Genomic DNA, 18,076 nt, shown 5'->3' on the forward strand with positions numbered 1-18,076 from the left:
CATACAGAATCATACACATACATACATCTCCACACAGATATAAACTTGTACCTACAAATATACATACAAATCAATACTAACTTTGTGTAGCTTTCTAAATGTTTACGTATGCTTATTTATATTTGTAACATGAACATTCCCAGCCATTGAGTAGGTTTTACATAAAAATGAAGTCACAGTTCCATGAGTACTAAGGTTTTTGGTAAACGAAATCCCATTTCTAAGTAACATCTATGTTGGAGTAATTCTCTTGTATACTCCAATGATTTGTCACTCAAATGGGTTTAATAAAACACTGACTGGCTAGAAGCTGGGCATGAGGCAGAGGGAGGAAGACATGAATGTGCCATGCTGATAAATGTTCTACCAGTGGAAGACACTAAATGGGGAATATGGGTTAATTTAAAATGTAAGAGCAGGCTAGTAATAACTATGATCTTGGGTAAACATTTTCAATTCTTAAAATCTTAAAAGCCTCTGTTTGGTAATCTTGAGGTGGCAGTTAGGAAAAATAAGTCTGTTCACAAATGCCATTCCAATGTGTAGCCAAAACTTTCACAAAAAATCTGAAATAACTTGGAAAAAAATCTGAACACCCAAAAACATAGTCAAATGCAATGTCTTTGTAACTGCCTTTTCTTTGGTGGGCTATGCTTGCTAGCAGTGACCAGAGGCTTGCCTCCTTCAACCAAGGGCTTCATGACTCAGCATTAGCAACAAATCAAGCAGCTCCCTTAACAGATTCTAAGTTTACTGTTTGTGTGTCTTCTTTCTCTATCCGACCTGAGGGCTCAGGTCATGCACCTGCTGGCCACTTTCCCTGTATTTCTGTAAATCAAAATATGTGTGGAGCCCTGATTTAATTCTCTAGGACAGACACCCACAGGTATCAAGGTCATGCATTTGTTTGTGGCTCCAGCCCATGTCTGGTCTGTTATTCAACATGACGGCATCTTGAATAATTTCTGGGCAGCATTACTGGGAATTACCTCCAACTCCTTCCCGGAAATGTCCTTTCTTACTCAGTACCACTGATCTACTTGATTACCACACACTAGACCCTATAAAAATTTACCACAAAGTTCTGGAGTCAAAGATATGGTTGCTGACTTCTACTGTAGAATGCTCTATATCTCCTGTTTTTAATTGTATCTGATTTATTGATAGTTCAGAAAGATGAATTAGTTAAATGCATGATGGTTAATTGTGTTCTATAAACAAAAGTTGGGATAAGTGAAATTTGTAATGTGTAAGCATACAAAAGTGACTTTATTTTTACTGTCACCAATAGTTGGTGCCACCAATAAATGAAAACAAGGTGGTTGTACTTCCTGGCCAACCAAGAACCACTCATATTTTATGAACATAAGATCCATAATTTAAGTTTTTTTTATTTCTAAGACAGGTTACCTCCACATAGCCATGGATGCCAGGAATTTATTTTGGGGAATATGCTGGCCTTACTGAGATCAGCCCAGCCCACACTCCTGTGTGTTGTAATTATAGCCATACAATTCTATGTCCAGGTGAAATATGTGTTTTTAAATGCACTGAATTTTAATTTTAATTGAATTGAATCAGAGAAATAAATAATAAAATAAGATATAAAATGGAGCATCATTGTTTTGATGAATAGCAATGTTTCTTGCAATTCTATAATTTAAATGGCCAAATTATTTCATATGGTCTCAGTAATTTGTTACTTTCTTTGCATTGTTAATTCCATCTGTTTAAAATTGTTTGGAGTGTTTGTGTGAATACACCTGTGCCATGATGTGTATGTAGCACTGACAGGAAAGCTAGCAGGGGTCAATAATCTACTTCCGCTTTGTGAGTTCTAGTGATTAAACCTATGGAGATATTTGCCTACAAATGACCTCAATGGCACTTCTTTGGGTTTGAAAATTATTCATGAATGAATGAGCTGTTGGAGGAGTGTCTATGGGTAACTGCTAATGTAAAGAAATATGAGAAAACTTGTAAAGGTATTGTGCATAACCCAGAGATAGATCCCAGGTCATCAGACTTAGCAGCAATGATCTTTACTAAATGAGGCAATTTCCTGGTGTATAATTTTGGTTTTGAAAAAGTGTTATAAATAAATGTCTACTCCTCAAAATGAACATATTTTACTAGTGTAATATTTATTCAAATTGAATTTGAGCACCACTGAAATGGTTCAGTGGGAAAGCACTGTTCGGAGCAAGACTAGAAATCTTACCTCAATTCCTGTAGAACCTCAAGCTATGGAATTACATACACAGATGTTTGTTGATTCTCATAAATTATTACATCCATATCAGATAAATAAAAATACTTCTTTGAATACACACATCAAGTATTTAATGTTTCTTATAATTTTTATCAGTCATTTTAAAATTAACATTGTTAAATTCTCTTGAAAAAACAGCACATTGGTAGTTCATCATCTACCCTTGGACTTGTACTCATGAGTTCAAATGTATCCCTGAATCATTACTGATATCCAAGATAAGATGGATATCAAACAACAAAATTTCAATGAAATACTTGTGAAAAGAAAAAATCAAAACCAGAAAGATAAATCACCACTGTTTTATGAAAGTATGCTTAAACATGGCCTGATATTTCAATAACCATTGAGAAAAATTATATGATAAGGGCTCCATTACATACATTACAGCAGAAATACCTATCACAAGGTACAGGCACAACAGAAGATGAAAAAGTCGTAGAAGGAATATAAAGTCTACAAATTAAACTTCACTAAATGGATTTGCCACACGTACAGCACACTCTAGTGACTACCTCAAATGCGTAAAAATAGAAACCACAATGCAATTATCTCCTCTATCAGTTTTGAATGAACATGGTATGTAATTTATTTCTTGCAAGGCTATGATAAAAAATTATTTTTCTTGAAGCTAAAGAAATCTGTGATGTTTAAAGCCATTAACATTTTTTTCATGAATATGAACTTTTTCATTCTGAGTTTGTTCCTAGCTCAGACTTAAAAGTGAGCTAAATAGAATTTAAAACATTTACAACACTAGTTAGTTCCAGGACAGGCTCAAAGCTACAAAGAAACCCTGTCTTGAAAAACAAAACAAAAGACCAAAGTACCCATCCATAAATCCTTATACCTTAATTACTTTGGTCTTGCAATTGAAGAAGTATAAAATCTAAAAGAGTTACATTATCATTCAACTTCACAACTCAAGAGTTACAGTTCTGAAGGGAAAGATACCCTTACTGCCTGAAGTCAGGAAACACCTACAGTTGTGAAGAGAAGGGTGCCACACTAGATGAGGCAATGATGTTCCTCTCTGAGAGAGAGGATCCGCTCAATTCTTCTAAGAGAGTTTCCCAGCAGAAATGTCTGTTACTGATCTGCTCTACTCCCCTAATGAAGTGCCTCAAAAGAGGTGTCCATTGCTGCTGTGCTCCTCTGGGTTAAATGACTTTCAAGTAGAAGTATCAATTATGTCTCAATTCAACTCCACTAGGGAGTTTCTGATCCATTCCAGTGAAAGAAGTTCTTCACAGAAACCTCAGTCAGGAGATTTATATGGGAGGGAAGAGAGTGACTGCCTCTGCCAAGGTGGAAAGAAACAGCTGCTAACTGAATGAGCAATATGAATTATATAGGGCTTCTTAAAACCAGATCTAAGGAGATTTTGAAGGTGGAAATTTGTCAGATTTCAGTCCCTGAGTTTGAACAAGCTGAGACATGGGCAGAATTCTGTGCTCAGAGATTGGTTGCTTTGGTGCTCAGTTGAACAAGGGAAGAGTGTTTCTTTGGCTCTGGATTGAGAGCAAAAGTGTGTTTGCTTCACTGGCCCTTTTTATTTTTTTGGTTCTGTTTTCAGGGTGATATTGTTTCGATAACCAGTTCTAGATTTAGAGATAAAGTGTTTTACTTTAGATTTCATTTCAGGATCAGGATGTGTTTCTTTGACTAGCCTTTTCTCCTACCCATATGATTTCATAAATTCAAGAATTAGCTTTTGTTCATTAGTTTGCTGTTGCAAACAAAATAAAGAGGTATCATATTGAACAGATCATTGACATGATTAAATTTTTTTCTACAGAACGAATGTTGTTAGTTAGCTGACTGTAAGGATCTTAAAACATAATTTAGAATAAGCCCTTAGGTTCTTCTTTAGGTAACCAAAGGATATTGTAATTTGCACAAGCTTTATCAGATGTATACACAAAAAGATTTACTCCTGTATAAAGTACAAAACATTACCATAATGGATATATTCAGAGAGTTTCACTGCAGTATGATTTTTAAAAAATCTTTTTGAAGAGTATACTCATTAAATTCATAGTTTCTTTCCAGGATGGATTGTTTAATGTATTTGGAGATTATTGTGACAAAGGATTAACCACATAGATTCCATTTACGGTTTCTATCCTGTAGGTGTACATATATGCATTTGAAGATGAATAAGACATGAAAAGGCTTTATCATGCTGATTTCATTCAGTTTCTTGTTCTTTTAAGCCTTTGAAGATTACTGTGCTTTACCACATGAAATACATCCATCGGGTTTCTCTCTTTTGTGTGTTCTTTTATGCCTTTGAAGATGACTGTGCTGTGCAACGCTCTTACCACACTGATTAAGTTCATAGAGTTTCTATCTAGAGTGAGATATTTTATGCCTTTTAAGAGTACTGCGAGCTGCAAATGCCTTCCCACACTGATTACATTCATAGGGTTTCTCTCCAGTATGTGTTCTTTTATGGTTTTGAAGATTACTGTGAGATGCAAAGGCCTTGCCACACTGATTACATACGTATGGTTTCTCTCCAGTGTGTGTTCTTTTATGGCATTGAAGAACAATGTACTGTGAAAAAGCCTTACCACATTCATTACATTCATAGGGTTTCTCTCCAGTATGTATTCTTTTATGTACTTGAAGAGTACGATAAGCTGCAAAGGCCTTACCACACTCATTACATTTATAGGGTTTCTCTCCAGTATGTGTTCTTTTATGGTTCTGAAGATTATTGTGAGATGCAAAGGCCTTCCCACACTCTTTACATTCATAGGGTTTTTCTCCAGTATGTGTTCTTTTATGGCTTTGAAGATTACTGTGAACAGCAAAGGCATTGCCACACTGATTACATTCATACAGTTTCTCTCCTGTATGTGTTCTTTTATGGTTTTGAAGAGTACCGTGAGTTGCAAAGGCCTTTCCACACTCATTGCATTCATAGGGTTTCTCTCCAGTATGTATTCTTTTATGGCATTTCAGATTACTGTGAAATGCAAAGGCCTTCCCACACTCTTTACATTCATAGGGTTTCTCTCCAGTATGTGTTCTTTTATGCTTTTGAAGATTACTGTATTGTGCAAAGGCCTTACCACACTCATTACATTCATAGGGTTTCTCTCCACTATGTGTTCTTTTATGGTTTTGAAGATTACTGTGTCGTGCAAAGGCCTTACCACACTGATTACATTCATAGGGTTTCTCTCCAGTATGTGTTCTTTTATGGTTCTGAAGATTATTGTGAGATGCAAAGGCTTTCCCACACTCATTACATTCATAGGGTTTTTCTCTAGTATGTGTTCTTTTATGGTTTTGAAGATTACTGTGAACTGCAAAGGCCTTGCCACACTGATTACATTCAAATAGTTTCTCTCCTGTATGTGTCGTTTTATGGTTTTGAAGAGTACCGTGAGCTGCAAAGGCCTTACCACATTCATTACATTCATAGGGTTTCTCTCCAGTATGTATTCTTTTATGTACTTGAAGAGTACTTTGAGCTGCAAAGGCTTTACCACACTGGTTACATTCATAGGGTTTTTCTCCAGTATGTGTTCTTCCATGGTATTGAAGAGCATTATGCCGTGCAAAGGCCTTACCACATTGATTACATTCATAGGGTTTCTCTCCAGTATGTGTTCTTTCATGGCTTTGAAGAGTACTGCGGTAAGCATAGGCCTTACCACACTGATTACATTCATAGGGTTTCTCTCTAGTATGTGTTCTTTCATTCCATTTAAGGTGCTTGTCATATGTCAAGGATTTATCACATTGAAAATTTACTGAAGGTTTCTCTCCAGTTTGAATTCTCTCACTCCTGTAAGAATAATTGGCACATGTAAAAGCTTTACTACATTGAATACACTGTTGTGCCTACACATTTCTATGAATTTTATAATATGTTCCAATTCTAAAGAGGAATCAGATACTATGTTTTTGTAAGTCTGTCTAAACTCATGTTTTGCTCTTTGCAACTTGAAAGATACCTCCAATGGCAAATCCCTTTCTTTTATGGCTTACCTTTTTATAGTCACAGAATCTTTTTTTCTATGATAATTTACACAAAGGCGAAGAGAACTGGATAAACTCAGCTTTAACATTCATGAATTCTCCTATACCATGAACCATATTACATATGTTATGTGAACTAGGACACCCAACAGTATTTGCACAGTTCTAGAACTCATAGGGCTTCTTGCAGTGAGAGTTTGTTCATATATTAACAGTGATGGTGGAAAACCAATTAATTGTATAATTTAATCCAATTCAACAAGTATACTCAACATGGGGACTATTGGTTATCTAATTATTCTTAGAGAGTGGGATGCTACATCTCTCTATATCCCTATGCTCATATTCTTGTATCAAGAGTAACCTATGGTATACATAGTAAAGAAGAATTTCAATTAAAATATTTTCACGTTGAGTTCTAAGGGAACTTGCTGTTCCTCACAGACTTATGGTATAGATAAAGGTTTCTGCAGAACAACTGCCAATGATTCAACTCTAACTGCTTCTCTCACTAAACTTAGCACAGTCACAAGAAGTGTACAAGGAATACAAGATTTACTATGGGCTATTGGTTTAGTAAATAATTTTGCAGATATACTTATCATTGCTTCAATGTGTGTACTTTTATATTATGAGTAGCAAAAAGAAATTTATTTGCAGATCTACAACAAAGCTCTCATGGTGCTATGCCTTAAAAAGTATCATCTGTTATCAGCTTGCCCATGAAAATTACCTTTCATGTCTTCTAGAAAATTGACAATGTTCTTCACTATTATGGTCTTCCCAAATGCATTCTAAAATATAATACCAGAAAATATATGTTAAGTTATTGAAAATTATGCAATATTTAAACTGTTATCTCAAGGGAGCCTTAGAACTATGACTGCTTTATTCAACTCATTCTTATTCTTTCTAAATCAAATTACAGAAGAACATCATTAAACAAGAAAAAATTATCCCCTTATTTTGAAACATGAAGAAAATTCATTTTTACCTATAGTAGTGAGGTTCCTGTAGGTCTCCAGCATCACATCTTTGTAGAGATTCTTCTGGGAAGGATCCAGCAAATTCCACTCTTCCCGAGTAAAGTTGATATGCACATCATCATAGGTCACTGCCCTCTAAAATATTTCAGTCACATGTATAATAGAAAGCATGATGGTGACAACATCGTAAATGTATACTTCTTTGACTGTATAGTCATAAAATTCTGGTATTATTCCAAGACACAGACAATCACTTTAGAAGGAAATTGAATAGGAGATTCACCTCTGTCATTTCTGTACCCTTTGAATGGGATATCACCTCACAAAAGAACTATTAATAGAGAGACAAAGGAAACAGATCAACAGGACATAGTGCACATGAGAAAATTGTATGAAGAAATACTAATCACAAAAAAAATACAGTAGACAAACTGGGTGTATTGACTCAGGCCTTTAAACTCAGAATTTCTGAAGCACAGGTGGATATATTTTCCTGGTTTGAATGTCAGCCAAGTCTATGGAATCATGTCCAGGACAGGTGGAAGTATACATTAAGACACTGTATCCATTGAATAAAATCAATGAAAGAACAAATGAAAGAATTCAGAGATGTTTACTGAAGTTCCTACAAAGAATGATGCACGGCCTTTTTCTCTGTGAGGTCCTTGGAGCCCAGCAAGAGGCCCTGCTTCCATACTGAGGATAAAGGTCTTGGAGAGAATAGGGATACAATGATCATATCTGGATATAATATAAGCAATATACAGCAAGCTGACAGCTAACATCAAATTAAATGGAGAGAAACTCAAAGCCATTCCACTAAAATCAGGATCAAGACAAGGCTGTCCACTCTCACCATATCTCTTCAATGTGGTGCTTGAAGTTCTAGCAATAGCAATAAGACAACATAAGGAGATCAAGGGGATTCAAATTGGAAAGGAAGAAGTTAAATTTTCGTTATTTGCAGATGATATGATAGTGTACATTAGTGATCCCCAAAACTCTACCAGAGAGTGTCTACAGCTAATAAATACCTTAAGTTATGTGGCAGGATACAAGATCAACTCAAAGAAATCAGTAGCCCTCCTATACACAAAAGATAAAGAAGTGGAGAGGGAAATCAGAGAAATATCACCTTTAATGATAGCCACAAATAGCATAAAATATCTTGGGGTAACTCTAACCAAGGAAGTGAAAGATCTCTTTGACAAAAACTTTAAGTCTTCCAAAAAAGAAATTGAAGAGGAGACCAGAAAATGGAAGGATCTGCCATGCTCTTGGATTGGTAGGATCAACATAGTAAAATGGCATTTCTACCAAAGGCAATCTATAGATTCAGTGCAATCCCTATCAAAATCCCAACAAAATTCTTCACAGATCTTGAGAGAACAATAATCAACATTATATGGAAAAAACAAAAAACCCAGGATAGCCAATACAATCCTATACAATAAAGGAACTTCCAGAGGCATGACCCTCCTAATATCAAACTCTACAGCAATGAAAAAAAACTTGGTATTGGCTGGATGCTGATGGCATATGCCTTTAATCCCAGCACTCAGGAGGCAGGGCAGGTGGATCTCTGTGAGTTCAAGATGAGCCTAGTCCACAAGAGTTAGTTCCAGGACAGGCCCCAAAGCTACAGAGAAACCCTATTTTGAAAAAAAAAAAAAAAACAAAAGCAAAAAAAAAAAAAATAAGCTTGGTATTGGCATAAAAACAGAGACGTTGCCGGGCAGTGGTGGCGCATGCCTTTAATCCCAGCACTTGGGAGGCAGAGGCAGGTGGATCTCTGAGTTCGAGACCAGCCTGGTCTACAAGAGCTAGTTCAAGGACAGGCTCCAAAACCACAGAAAAACCCTGTCTCGAAAAACCAAAAAAAAAAAAAAAAAAGACGTTGACCAATGGAATTGAATTGAAGACACAGCTATTAACCCACAAACCTAAGAACACCTGATTTTTGACAAAAAGCTAAAATTATACAACGGAAGAAAGAAAGTATCTTTAACAAATGGGGTTGGCATAACTGGATGACAACCTGTAAAAGAATAAAAATAGATCCATGTTCGTCACCATTAACAAAACTCAAGTCCCAATGGATTAAAGATCTCAATATCAATCCGAACACACTGAACCTGATAGAAGAGAAAGTGGGAAGAAGCCTGTAATACATGGGCACAGTAGACCACTTCCTTCGTAAAACCACAGTAGCACAGATAATAAATGGCACATCCTGAAGCTGAGAAGCTTCTGTCTCTTGACAGTAACATCTTGTAAAACATGAAAACTAGTTACAGATTGCCAATATAGAATGGCACAAAATCCCATTAACATTCCAGGAGAGAAAGATGGAGACACAGTGAGGGAAGACTGGACCATGCCAAGACTGAAGTAGAGCAGGACAAACATCAAATCCTGTAGCTCCCTTGTCAGATGCATGGCTTCAGTAGCAAATAGCTTAAACGGCCCTGTCCTTGCGACTTCTCATGCATTTCTCTCTTTGGTAACTTCCACTCACTATAAGCAGCTAGGTCTCCATGGAAGTTGTGTCATAACTTAGGTATCTTAACATCTTTGGGCTCAAAATGAAAATCCAGTGTGTTGTGAAATAACATCTCTAATTGTGTTTACTTGTTTATGCTGTAGAACTTTTGATTTAATGATGCAAAGAAGTGCTGCCATTTTTTATGCTGCATTGGTTTAGCTCTGTGAAGTTGTGATACTTTGCCTATCTAAAATACCTGGTTTATATGGAAAAGAACTGAAGGACCAAGAGAACGACAAGAAAGCATAGAGAGGGCTGGCAGCCAAAGAGAATAAAAGAAAGGAGAACTCTGGGATGAAAAAGTGAAGACAAGGCAAGAAAAGGAGAGAACAACAGGAGACATTCACCTAGCTACACAGCAAATGATGGAGTCAGAAATAAAGAAGGGAATACAGAATAGAGAAAGATGAAGGCCAGAGTGAAAAGATAGAAAGAAAAAATTAAGTTTAAAATAACCATCCTTGAAAGAAGCCAAAGCAAAGCAAGGTCAGACATTTATAAGAAAACATAAGCCAGCCGGGCGGTGGTGGCGCACGCCTTTAATCCCAGCACTCGGGAGGCAGAGGCAGGAGGATCTCTGTGAGTTCAAGACCAGCCTGGTCTACAAGAGCTAGTTTCAGGACAGGCTCCAAAACAACAGAGAAACCCTGTCTCGAAAAACCAAAAAAAAAAAAAAAAAAAAAAAGGAAAGAAAACATAAGCCTCCATGTGTGAGATTTATTTGATAAATGGGTAGCAGATTCTCAATAGAGAAAGAAGTAAAAGAAAACAACCAACAATGCCAGGCTTCAATCCTCAGAGCTCCATGCAATGAACTCTCACTGTCTCCTCTCTGGGCTTCTAACTCTGCATAACATAGATGCCTGCAACAATGATAAACTGTAACCATAAACTAAAAATTCATGATCTTAAATTTTGATTCTTTCTTGTTTCCAAGAGCAACACATAGGGGTGATGCTGAAAAGTGTGATTTCTTATTTGTGAAGGACACTAACAAGCTTGGACCACAGGTGCAGAAAGTTTTGAAACAAGTAGCTTCCTGCCAGGTGGTGGTGGCGCATGCCTTTAATCCCAGCACTCGGGAGGCAGAGGCAGGTGGATCTCTGTGAGTTTGATACCAGCCTGGTTTACAAGAGCTAGTTCCAGGACAGGCTCCATAACCACAGAGAAACCCTGTCTCCAAAAACAAAAACAAACAAAAAAAAAAAAGAAGTAGCTTCCTGAGACTATGAATCACTTTGCTCACACCTTCCCTAAATTGAAGTTTTCTGTGGCCAGAGTCTTATGCTTGTGGCACCTTGATAAGCTTCCATTCCATAGCATGGGCCTTCTCTATAATGGTGATAAACACCTTGAAAATCCCTGCCTATCTCAACACATGACTGCTGTCTGAAACTACCTTCTCATTTTTATTAATTTTTGCTCACTTGTTTTTTCCACTGTGCACCTGAATAAGCCATCAGTGATAACCTTTGAACATATTCAATGTTCCATTTAAGAAATTAGCTCATTATTTTTTAATTCTGTCTTACTCAATTTATAGAGCACAGGCAGAGGAAGAAAGATTTGAGCCAAAATATCACACAAACGACCTCAGGATTAATTTTTTTTCTGGAGTTTATTTCCAACTGAAATCCTATGACCACAATACTCAATTTCTGCCATTATTCCTAACATTTATTTCCATTTTCCTGGTCCTAGACTAACAGCTAATTATGTTCAGGATTCTATACTTCTGTACCCTTTGAATAAGATATCACCTTACAAGAGAAATGTCTATTAACAGAGAGAGGCAAGGAAGCAGATTAATGTACACAGTACACATAAGAAAACTGAAACTGAATGAAGAATTACTAACTACTAAAAGGAAAAATAAGATGAAAAATTGGGTGTATTGACTCATTGTATAGTATGAGAGAAGAATAAATTTTTAAAAAAAGGAATATGAGTACAGTTAGGGTATTTGACCAAGGTAAGACTAAAACTTATCAGGGCAAACAATGAATCATGTAGGTCTGTCTCAGGCTGTTAGGACTTCATTCTCAAAGGGCTTACATAGTTCTATTCCTGTATATGTCTCTCTTTTGCTGCTTCCACTCCCTGTATGAAGCTCTTTATGGCATATGTCTCATAGCTTGGTATCTCAACATCCTATCATCGCATCATACAACTGTGGCTCCATTTTTACAAATTCATTCAGTAAACTCTCACAGAATCTTAACTGAGTTTCCAACTCTGCAAAACAGATTGGTGCAACAGTGCTGAAGCGAACTTCAGAAGAAGATTCTATCACTTATAGATTGTGCATCTTTCTTGTTTCCAGTACAAGTATAACATGTGTTATCGCCCAAATTTGGCTTCTGACTTATGGTAGACAACAGAGGTGGGATTAGGTGTTCAAGCAATTCTCAATTACTTAGCATGAGGCAAGCTTAAGCCACAGAAGACATTGCTCTACAAAGAAATCAACAATCAACATCACTTAAAAAATGGAATGAAACTATTAATGACCTAGAAACATTGGAGAAGAGAAAAAATAGAGATAGTTGTTTCTATTCTGATCTCAAGAGAGAGACCACTCTCCACATGCAAATATTTTTCCTGCAGTGGATATTCAGTTTCCTGACTCAAATGTGTAACTTTGAAACTGAGGTGGTACAATCATTTAATTTAAGATTTTGAAGGTGTCATACAGGACAACAAGGTCATTGCCCTGGAGAGGAAAAGTCTGGGACCAAAGCCACTTATGTCAGGGTAAGATAGCTAGTCTCGGAAAGGAATTTCTGAAAGCCTGAAACTACGGTTGTTTAGAACTGATAGGACTTCCCCAGAGAGAATTCACTCTACACATTTGAGAGATCAATAAATAAGTCTCTATGATTATATGGTACACCCATCTCTAGATGCAGCTCGAAGAGAAGCCAGGCTAGAAGAGATTCTGCATTCCACATGTTGCCATCTTTGCATCTTTTAGGTTCAGGCTCCACACTGAACACTTTAAATAGGAACAGAAGACTGCAAGCCTATACCAATCCCTCTTCATTTCTAAGTTCCCAAATAAAAGCCAGAAAGATTAGCAGACACTTATTAACTGCTATTTTTCTTTCTCATTGATAAGTCAAGGCCAAACCTGGAAGGAGTTACAGGACTGTCTTCCCAGCATTGGGCTGCAGAGGCAGGATTAGGTGTTGAAAATAATTCTCAATTACACAACATGAAGCAAGCCTAAGCTACAGGAGACAGTGCTCTACAAAGAAATGAACATAACTTGAAAGAAATGAAATAAAACTACTAATGACTTAGAAACATTAGAGAACAGAAACAAATAGAGAAAAGAGCAGCAATACACTTAAAGAAAGTATTTGAAACTGATACCAAAAAGTGATTTTTGAAGTGATGATAATAATGTACTTTTAAGATTAAATAAAATTTTCTATAATAACTTTGAAAAAAGAGAAGGCCCTTCCCTAGGGGAGGGGATGTCATTAATAAGAGGTAGATTGATGGTGCCCATATACATATGTTGGCTGCTGAGATCTGTAACTTGACACATAGAGTTAGTCAATGGCCTGTTTTTCAAATCACTGAGCCGAAATAACTGTGTCAAGCAAGATCAATCATATCTGCAGAGGATAGTTGCCTATTTGCTAATTCAATATTTCTTGACTCAAGACAACCTTCCCAATATGTATAGCACACAATCTAGTCTGTGTTCATTCACATGACATTAATTTAAATATGCTAGCAAATTACAAATCACTCCTGCTACCACAATCAGGCCCTTTTTCATAGTGGTGGCTCCAACAGCTGATTGCCTATGCTGTGCCCCCTGAAGTGCACACAATAATCTATTCTTTCTACTGTGGTCTGAAGACAGAAATAATACTGCATATGCAAATCCTTTCCCTGCAAATGCATTTGACTGTAACTACATGACTCAAATGCATAATTTTATTCATTTTGTTTTTGTTTTTTGAGACAGGGTTTTTCTGTAGTCTTGGTGTCTGTCCTGGAACTAGTTCTTGTAGACCAGGCTATCCTTGAATTTACAGAGACCTGCCTGCCTCTGCCTCCTGAGTGCTGGGATTAAAGGCATGCACCACCACTGCCCAGCAAATACATAATTTTAAAATTATGTGTTGGTTTAGTCATTTAAGTATTTTGAAGGTGTAATATAGAGGACACTCAAGGTCACTGCTGTGTAAGGCAGCAGACAGGGACCAAGGCCACCTGAGTCAACATAACACAACTTGTCTCAGAAACAATATTTCTATCAGGATGGAAATGAAACTCTTCTAGAATTAATATGCCTTTTCACTGAGATATCACATCACACACTTAGGAGATTAATGAAAAAAAATCTCTTTAATAACAGTATGCATCAATCTCTGTCCAATGCTCAAGTGGAACCAGGTTAGACAGATTTTGCATTCAATATATGCTGTTATCTTTTAAGTATCTCTTAGGCACTTCGTCCAGATTATACTTTGTTTTTTTTAAGGATTTATTTATTATGTATACAACAATCTACCTCCATGTATGTCCACAAGCCAGAGGGTACCAGATCTCATTACAGATGGTTGTGAGCCACCATATGGTTGCTGGGAATCGAACTCAGAACCTCTGGAAGAGCAGCAAGTGCTCTCAACCACTGGGCCATCTCTCCAGCCCTTTTTTTTTTTTTTGGTTTTTCGTGACAGGGTTTCTCTGTGGTTTTTGGAGCCTGTCGTGGAACCAGGTCTTGTAGACCAGACTGTTCTTGAACTCACAGAGATCCGCCTGCCTCTGCCTCCCGAGTGCTGGGATTAATGGCATGCGCCACCACTGTGTCCAGATTATACTTTGAACAATTGAGGTAGCAACAGGCAACATGCTGGTCTAGATATTTAGACAAGAAATATTCCCAGAATATTTTCTTAAGTACGCCAGTGACCTGTTACAGCAGGTCATTCTTCACTGACAGGGTTGTAAGGTGAAGGTCACAGGGGATGAGAAATACTGGACAAGTAAAAAATAAAAAAAGACGGGGGGGTGTTGCAGAAGATATGTCCCATGCTAATAAGCTTCTTATGAAAAATAGCCAGGTGGTGGTAGCATATGCCTTTAATCCCAAGACACAGGGAGAAGAGCCCTATGTTTCTCTGTGAGTTCAAGGCCAGAGAAACACTGTATCAAGAAAAAGAATAGAGGGAGAGAGAGAGAAGATGATGTCTAGCATTTTGTATACTAATTCCTGAGGAGAAATGAAAGAATTATATGAAGTCAGCAGAAACTATCATGCAATGAGACAAATTTAGGAAGAAGCTAGTCCAACAATTCTACACAATGGGTATACAAGGTATTTTGAAATCTTGGCTAAGCGCAGAGCTCCATCTAGTGGGAAGGGTTGGGTTGTCAAGATCTGAAGCAACCCCTCCACAAAGGCCTGGGCACCAGACCATTACCAGCTCCAATGCATATTCCTGGTTTTAGAGAAGGAGCTCTGTTTTATTATCAATACATCAGGTTCTTAGGGAAACTCACAAGGCTTATGTCCCAGGCTGTTACTAGGTCTCCCAAGAATGTCCCTCTTACCTGCCTGAGGTTCTAAATGAAAGCCTTGATTGTTCAGGCCAGTCCTTCACACAACAGTGATTTACATTTCAAATATAGGTCACCTGGTGTCATATAGCCCTTCTGGTAGAACTATGCTTTTCTCAAAAGGAAAACAGGAACTTGAAATCAGACCAGGCCTTATGGTTGGCTGTGACTCTGTAATGCCTCTTTGAGCAGCTTCATAAGAGGTCTGTTTTTTGATATTTGGATGAGCCTAGTGATGTTTATTTATTTACTTTTGACTTTTCGAGACAGGATTTCTCTGTAGCTTTGGAGCCTGTCCTAGAACTTGCTCTTGTAGACTCACAGAGATCCACCTGCCTCGTCCTCAGGATTACAGGGATTAAAGATGTGCACCATCGTTGCCCACCGGCAATTTTTTAAAAAAAATATCAGTGCTGGCTTCTTTGAAATGGTTTGGAGTCAAATATCTGGACAATCCTGATGAACAATGTATACCTGGGCATTCTAATCTCTACCAGCCCTCATTAGCATATACTTAGCTTTTGGGTGTTTTAGACACAGTCCTCCCTCTGCTAAATTCTACTTTGTGAGACTTAATTATTTCAAACGCATTGGTAAATCCTTTGTATTTCCAATTCTACTATTCTACATTATCGTATAGTAGTGGAGACCTACCCAACATGTGAGATGTATTTGATAACCTCCACAGATTTAAATATAAATGGAGATTACATTTAAAGGTTAAATGCAAAGTGCTCAATATTGAAACTATGTTGAAGAAACTAGGCCTCTCTGAGCTTGGCAACTTGTTTCCGTGAATGCATCGACCCTGCTGAAGTTGACTACAAAAGTGTTTTTAAACACAGCTTCCTGCTCCCAATACTTTAAGCAGATTGAGTCAGAGCAAAATTATACACAGGCCTGCCCCTAGACTCATGAGTTTAGCAGGGACCATGAGGGACTTCACAGTACAGGGACTATGGCGGCAGGTTTCCATGCAGATGACGGAAGGACACACCATAGTGTTTTCCGCACCTCGCCCTCTGCTCCTCCCCATCAGAAGACCGCGTTCCCTCACTCACCATGTTGTGCTTCTCCATTTTGCCAAAGTTCTCAGCTCATCATCTCCCTGCAACAGCAACTGCACCCGAGAACAGGAATCTACTGGCACCAGCTCCTCTTCAAAGCCAAGACTGAAGGCGGCTGCCCGGAAGAGACCTGCACTGCTTCTGACTGACAGGTCACCTGGAGTGCATGATTGGCTAGTGAGTCCTGAGTGGCAAAAGCACCACCCATAGGGGTACAGTGTGCTAAAAGAGACAGAATACTGGCTCCTGTCCATTCCATTCACCCCAACAGAGAACTTCTCCAGATTTGAGAATACATGCATTTAATAGCACTGGCCCCTGGCTACTAAAGTGATCAATGTCATCTTCTAGCTCTCCAGAGGAACTTTCTTTTTTTCCTGTTGGATGCAATGGTGACTCACTAGCTTGTATGGAGCACTGTACTAGGTGGATTGAGCAATTTCCTGTCCCGCAGGGGTAAGGATGCCCAAAACACTAACAACTAAAGAGAGTTTCTTTTTTCTTGTGATGTTGTGAAATCAAAGCACTACTTTATTGAATGAGTTATTTTACACAATATGAACATCAATATAATTACAATTGTAAAAAAAACTTTATAAGAATGGACTGATTTTTCAGATTTCCAAATCAGAGTTGACTATACACTTACACAGAATTGTCTTTGCATGAAGCCCAAAGGGAACAGCATAAAAATGAGTGTTTCTGTAGCCCCTTTATTTTTGCTGATCAACAGTTTGTTTACAAAAAGCAGCTGCAGCCTGGCGGTGCTGGCGCACGCTCGGAAGTCAGAGACAGGCGGATCTCTGGGAGTTCGAGGCCAGCCTGGTCTACAAGAGCTAGTTCCGGGACAGGAACCCCCCCCCCCAAAAAAAAAAAAGCTACAGAGAAACCCTGTCTCGAAAAATAAAACAAAAAAAAAGAAAGAAAGAAAAAAAAAAAGCAGCTGCAGGATTGTTACCTAGGTCTGAGACAGTAGAAGAGTCAGGTCTGGCATTTGTGTCCTACAGACTGTGCAGGTGTATATTAAGGCAGTTTTCGCAGCAACCTTTTGGTTATGTCCTTGTTTCTTCTTTTGTCCAGTCTGCTTTTTGGCATTTTTCTGCTGAGACTGAATCTTCTGCTGTCCACGACCCATATCCGGGCCGGTGTGGCGTCCGAGAGACCGCTCAGTGCGAGAGGAGCCTGGCAGGACGAGCAGGGAAGGAAGGGACGCGCCCCGCAGCGCAGCGCTCGGGGCCTCCGCCAGCCACCGAGGAGGGACCGAGCAGAACCGGGAGCACAACAGACCGCGTCCCGCACACCCGCCGCAGCGCGCGCCCGCTGCTCCTGAGCACGAAGCAGGCCCGTCGCTCGTGCCCGCGCACGCTGCCGCCGCCGCCGCGCTCCCAGCAGGTCCCGCCCCTCGCATTCCTGCCGCGGCTCCACCCCGCCCCTCAAGAAGAGAGTTTTTAAGTTACAAAATGAGCTGGGCAGTGGTGGTGCACGCCTTTAATCCCAGCACTCGGCAGGAGAATCTCTGGGAGTTTGAGACCAGGCTGGTCTACAAGAGCCATTTCCAGGACAGGCTCCAAAACCACAGAGAAACCAAGTCTCGAAAATAAATAAATAAATAAAAAATAAAGTTACAAAA

At 38.5% G+C, this 18,076-nt stretch overlaps 1 protein-coding gene across 1 annotated transcript; it reads right to left on the reverse strand.

Moving 5' to 3' along the window:
- Window positions 1–4,479: 4,479 nt before the first annotated feature.
- On the reverse strand, window positions 4,480–16,523 carry LOC121434600 (zinc finger protein 431-like). The gene is made up of 5 exons (XM_041633520.1): window positions 16,441–16,523; window positions 7,263–7,389; window positions 7,002–7,062; window positions 5,684–5,981; window positions 4,480–5,599 (listed from the first exon to the last, which is right to left on the reverse strand). The coding sequence occupies exons 1-5, from the start codon at window positions 16,456–16,458 to the stop codon at window positions 4,622–4,624; spliced, it is 1,482 nt and encodes a 493-aa protein (XP_041489454.1). The 5' UTR covers window positions 16,459–16,523; the 3' UTR covers window positions 4,480–4,621.
- Between the last annotated feature and the right edge of the window lie 1,553 nt (window positions 16,524–18,076).

This window comes from Microtus oregoni, unplaced genomic scaffold (assembly GCF_018167655.1).
Source record: "Microtus oregoni isolate MIOR12 unplaced genomic scaffold, Mior012 000044F_000, whole genome shotgun sequence".
Taxonomy (NCBI): domain Eukaryota; kingdom Metazoa; phylum Chordata; class Mammalia; order Rodentia; family Cricetidae; genus Microtus; species Microtus oregoni.

Excerpts from the sequence above, each read along its gene's own strand:
- LOC121434600 (XM_041633520.1), bottom strand. Across the intron at positions 7,063-7,262 it reads CAGGAACCTCACTACTATAG|AATGCATTTGGGAAGACCAT; the intron begins GTAAAAATGAAT and ends ATTATATTTTAG. Across the intron at positions 5,982-7,001 it reads TTTTCTAGAAGACATGAAAG|AACACATACTAGAGAGAAAC; the intron begins GTAATTTTCATG and ends ATGGAATGAAAG.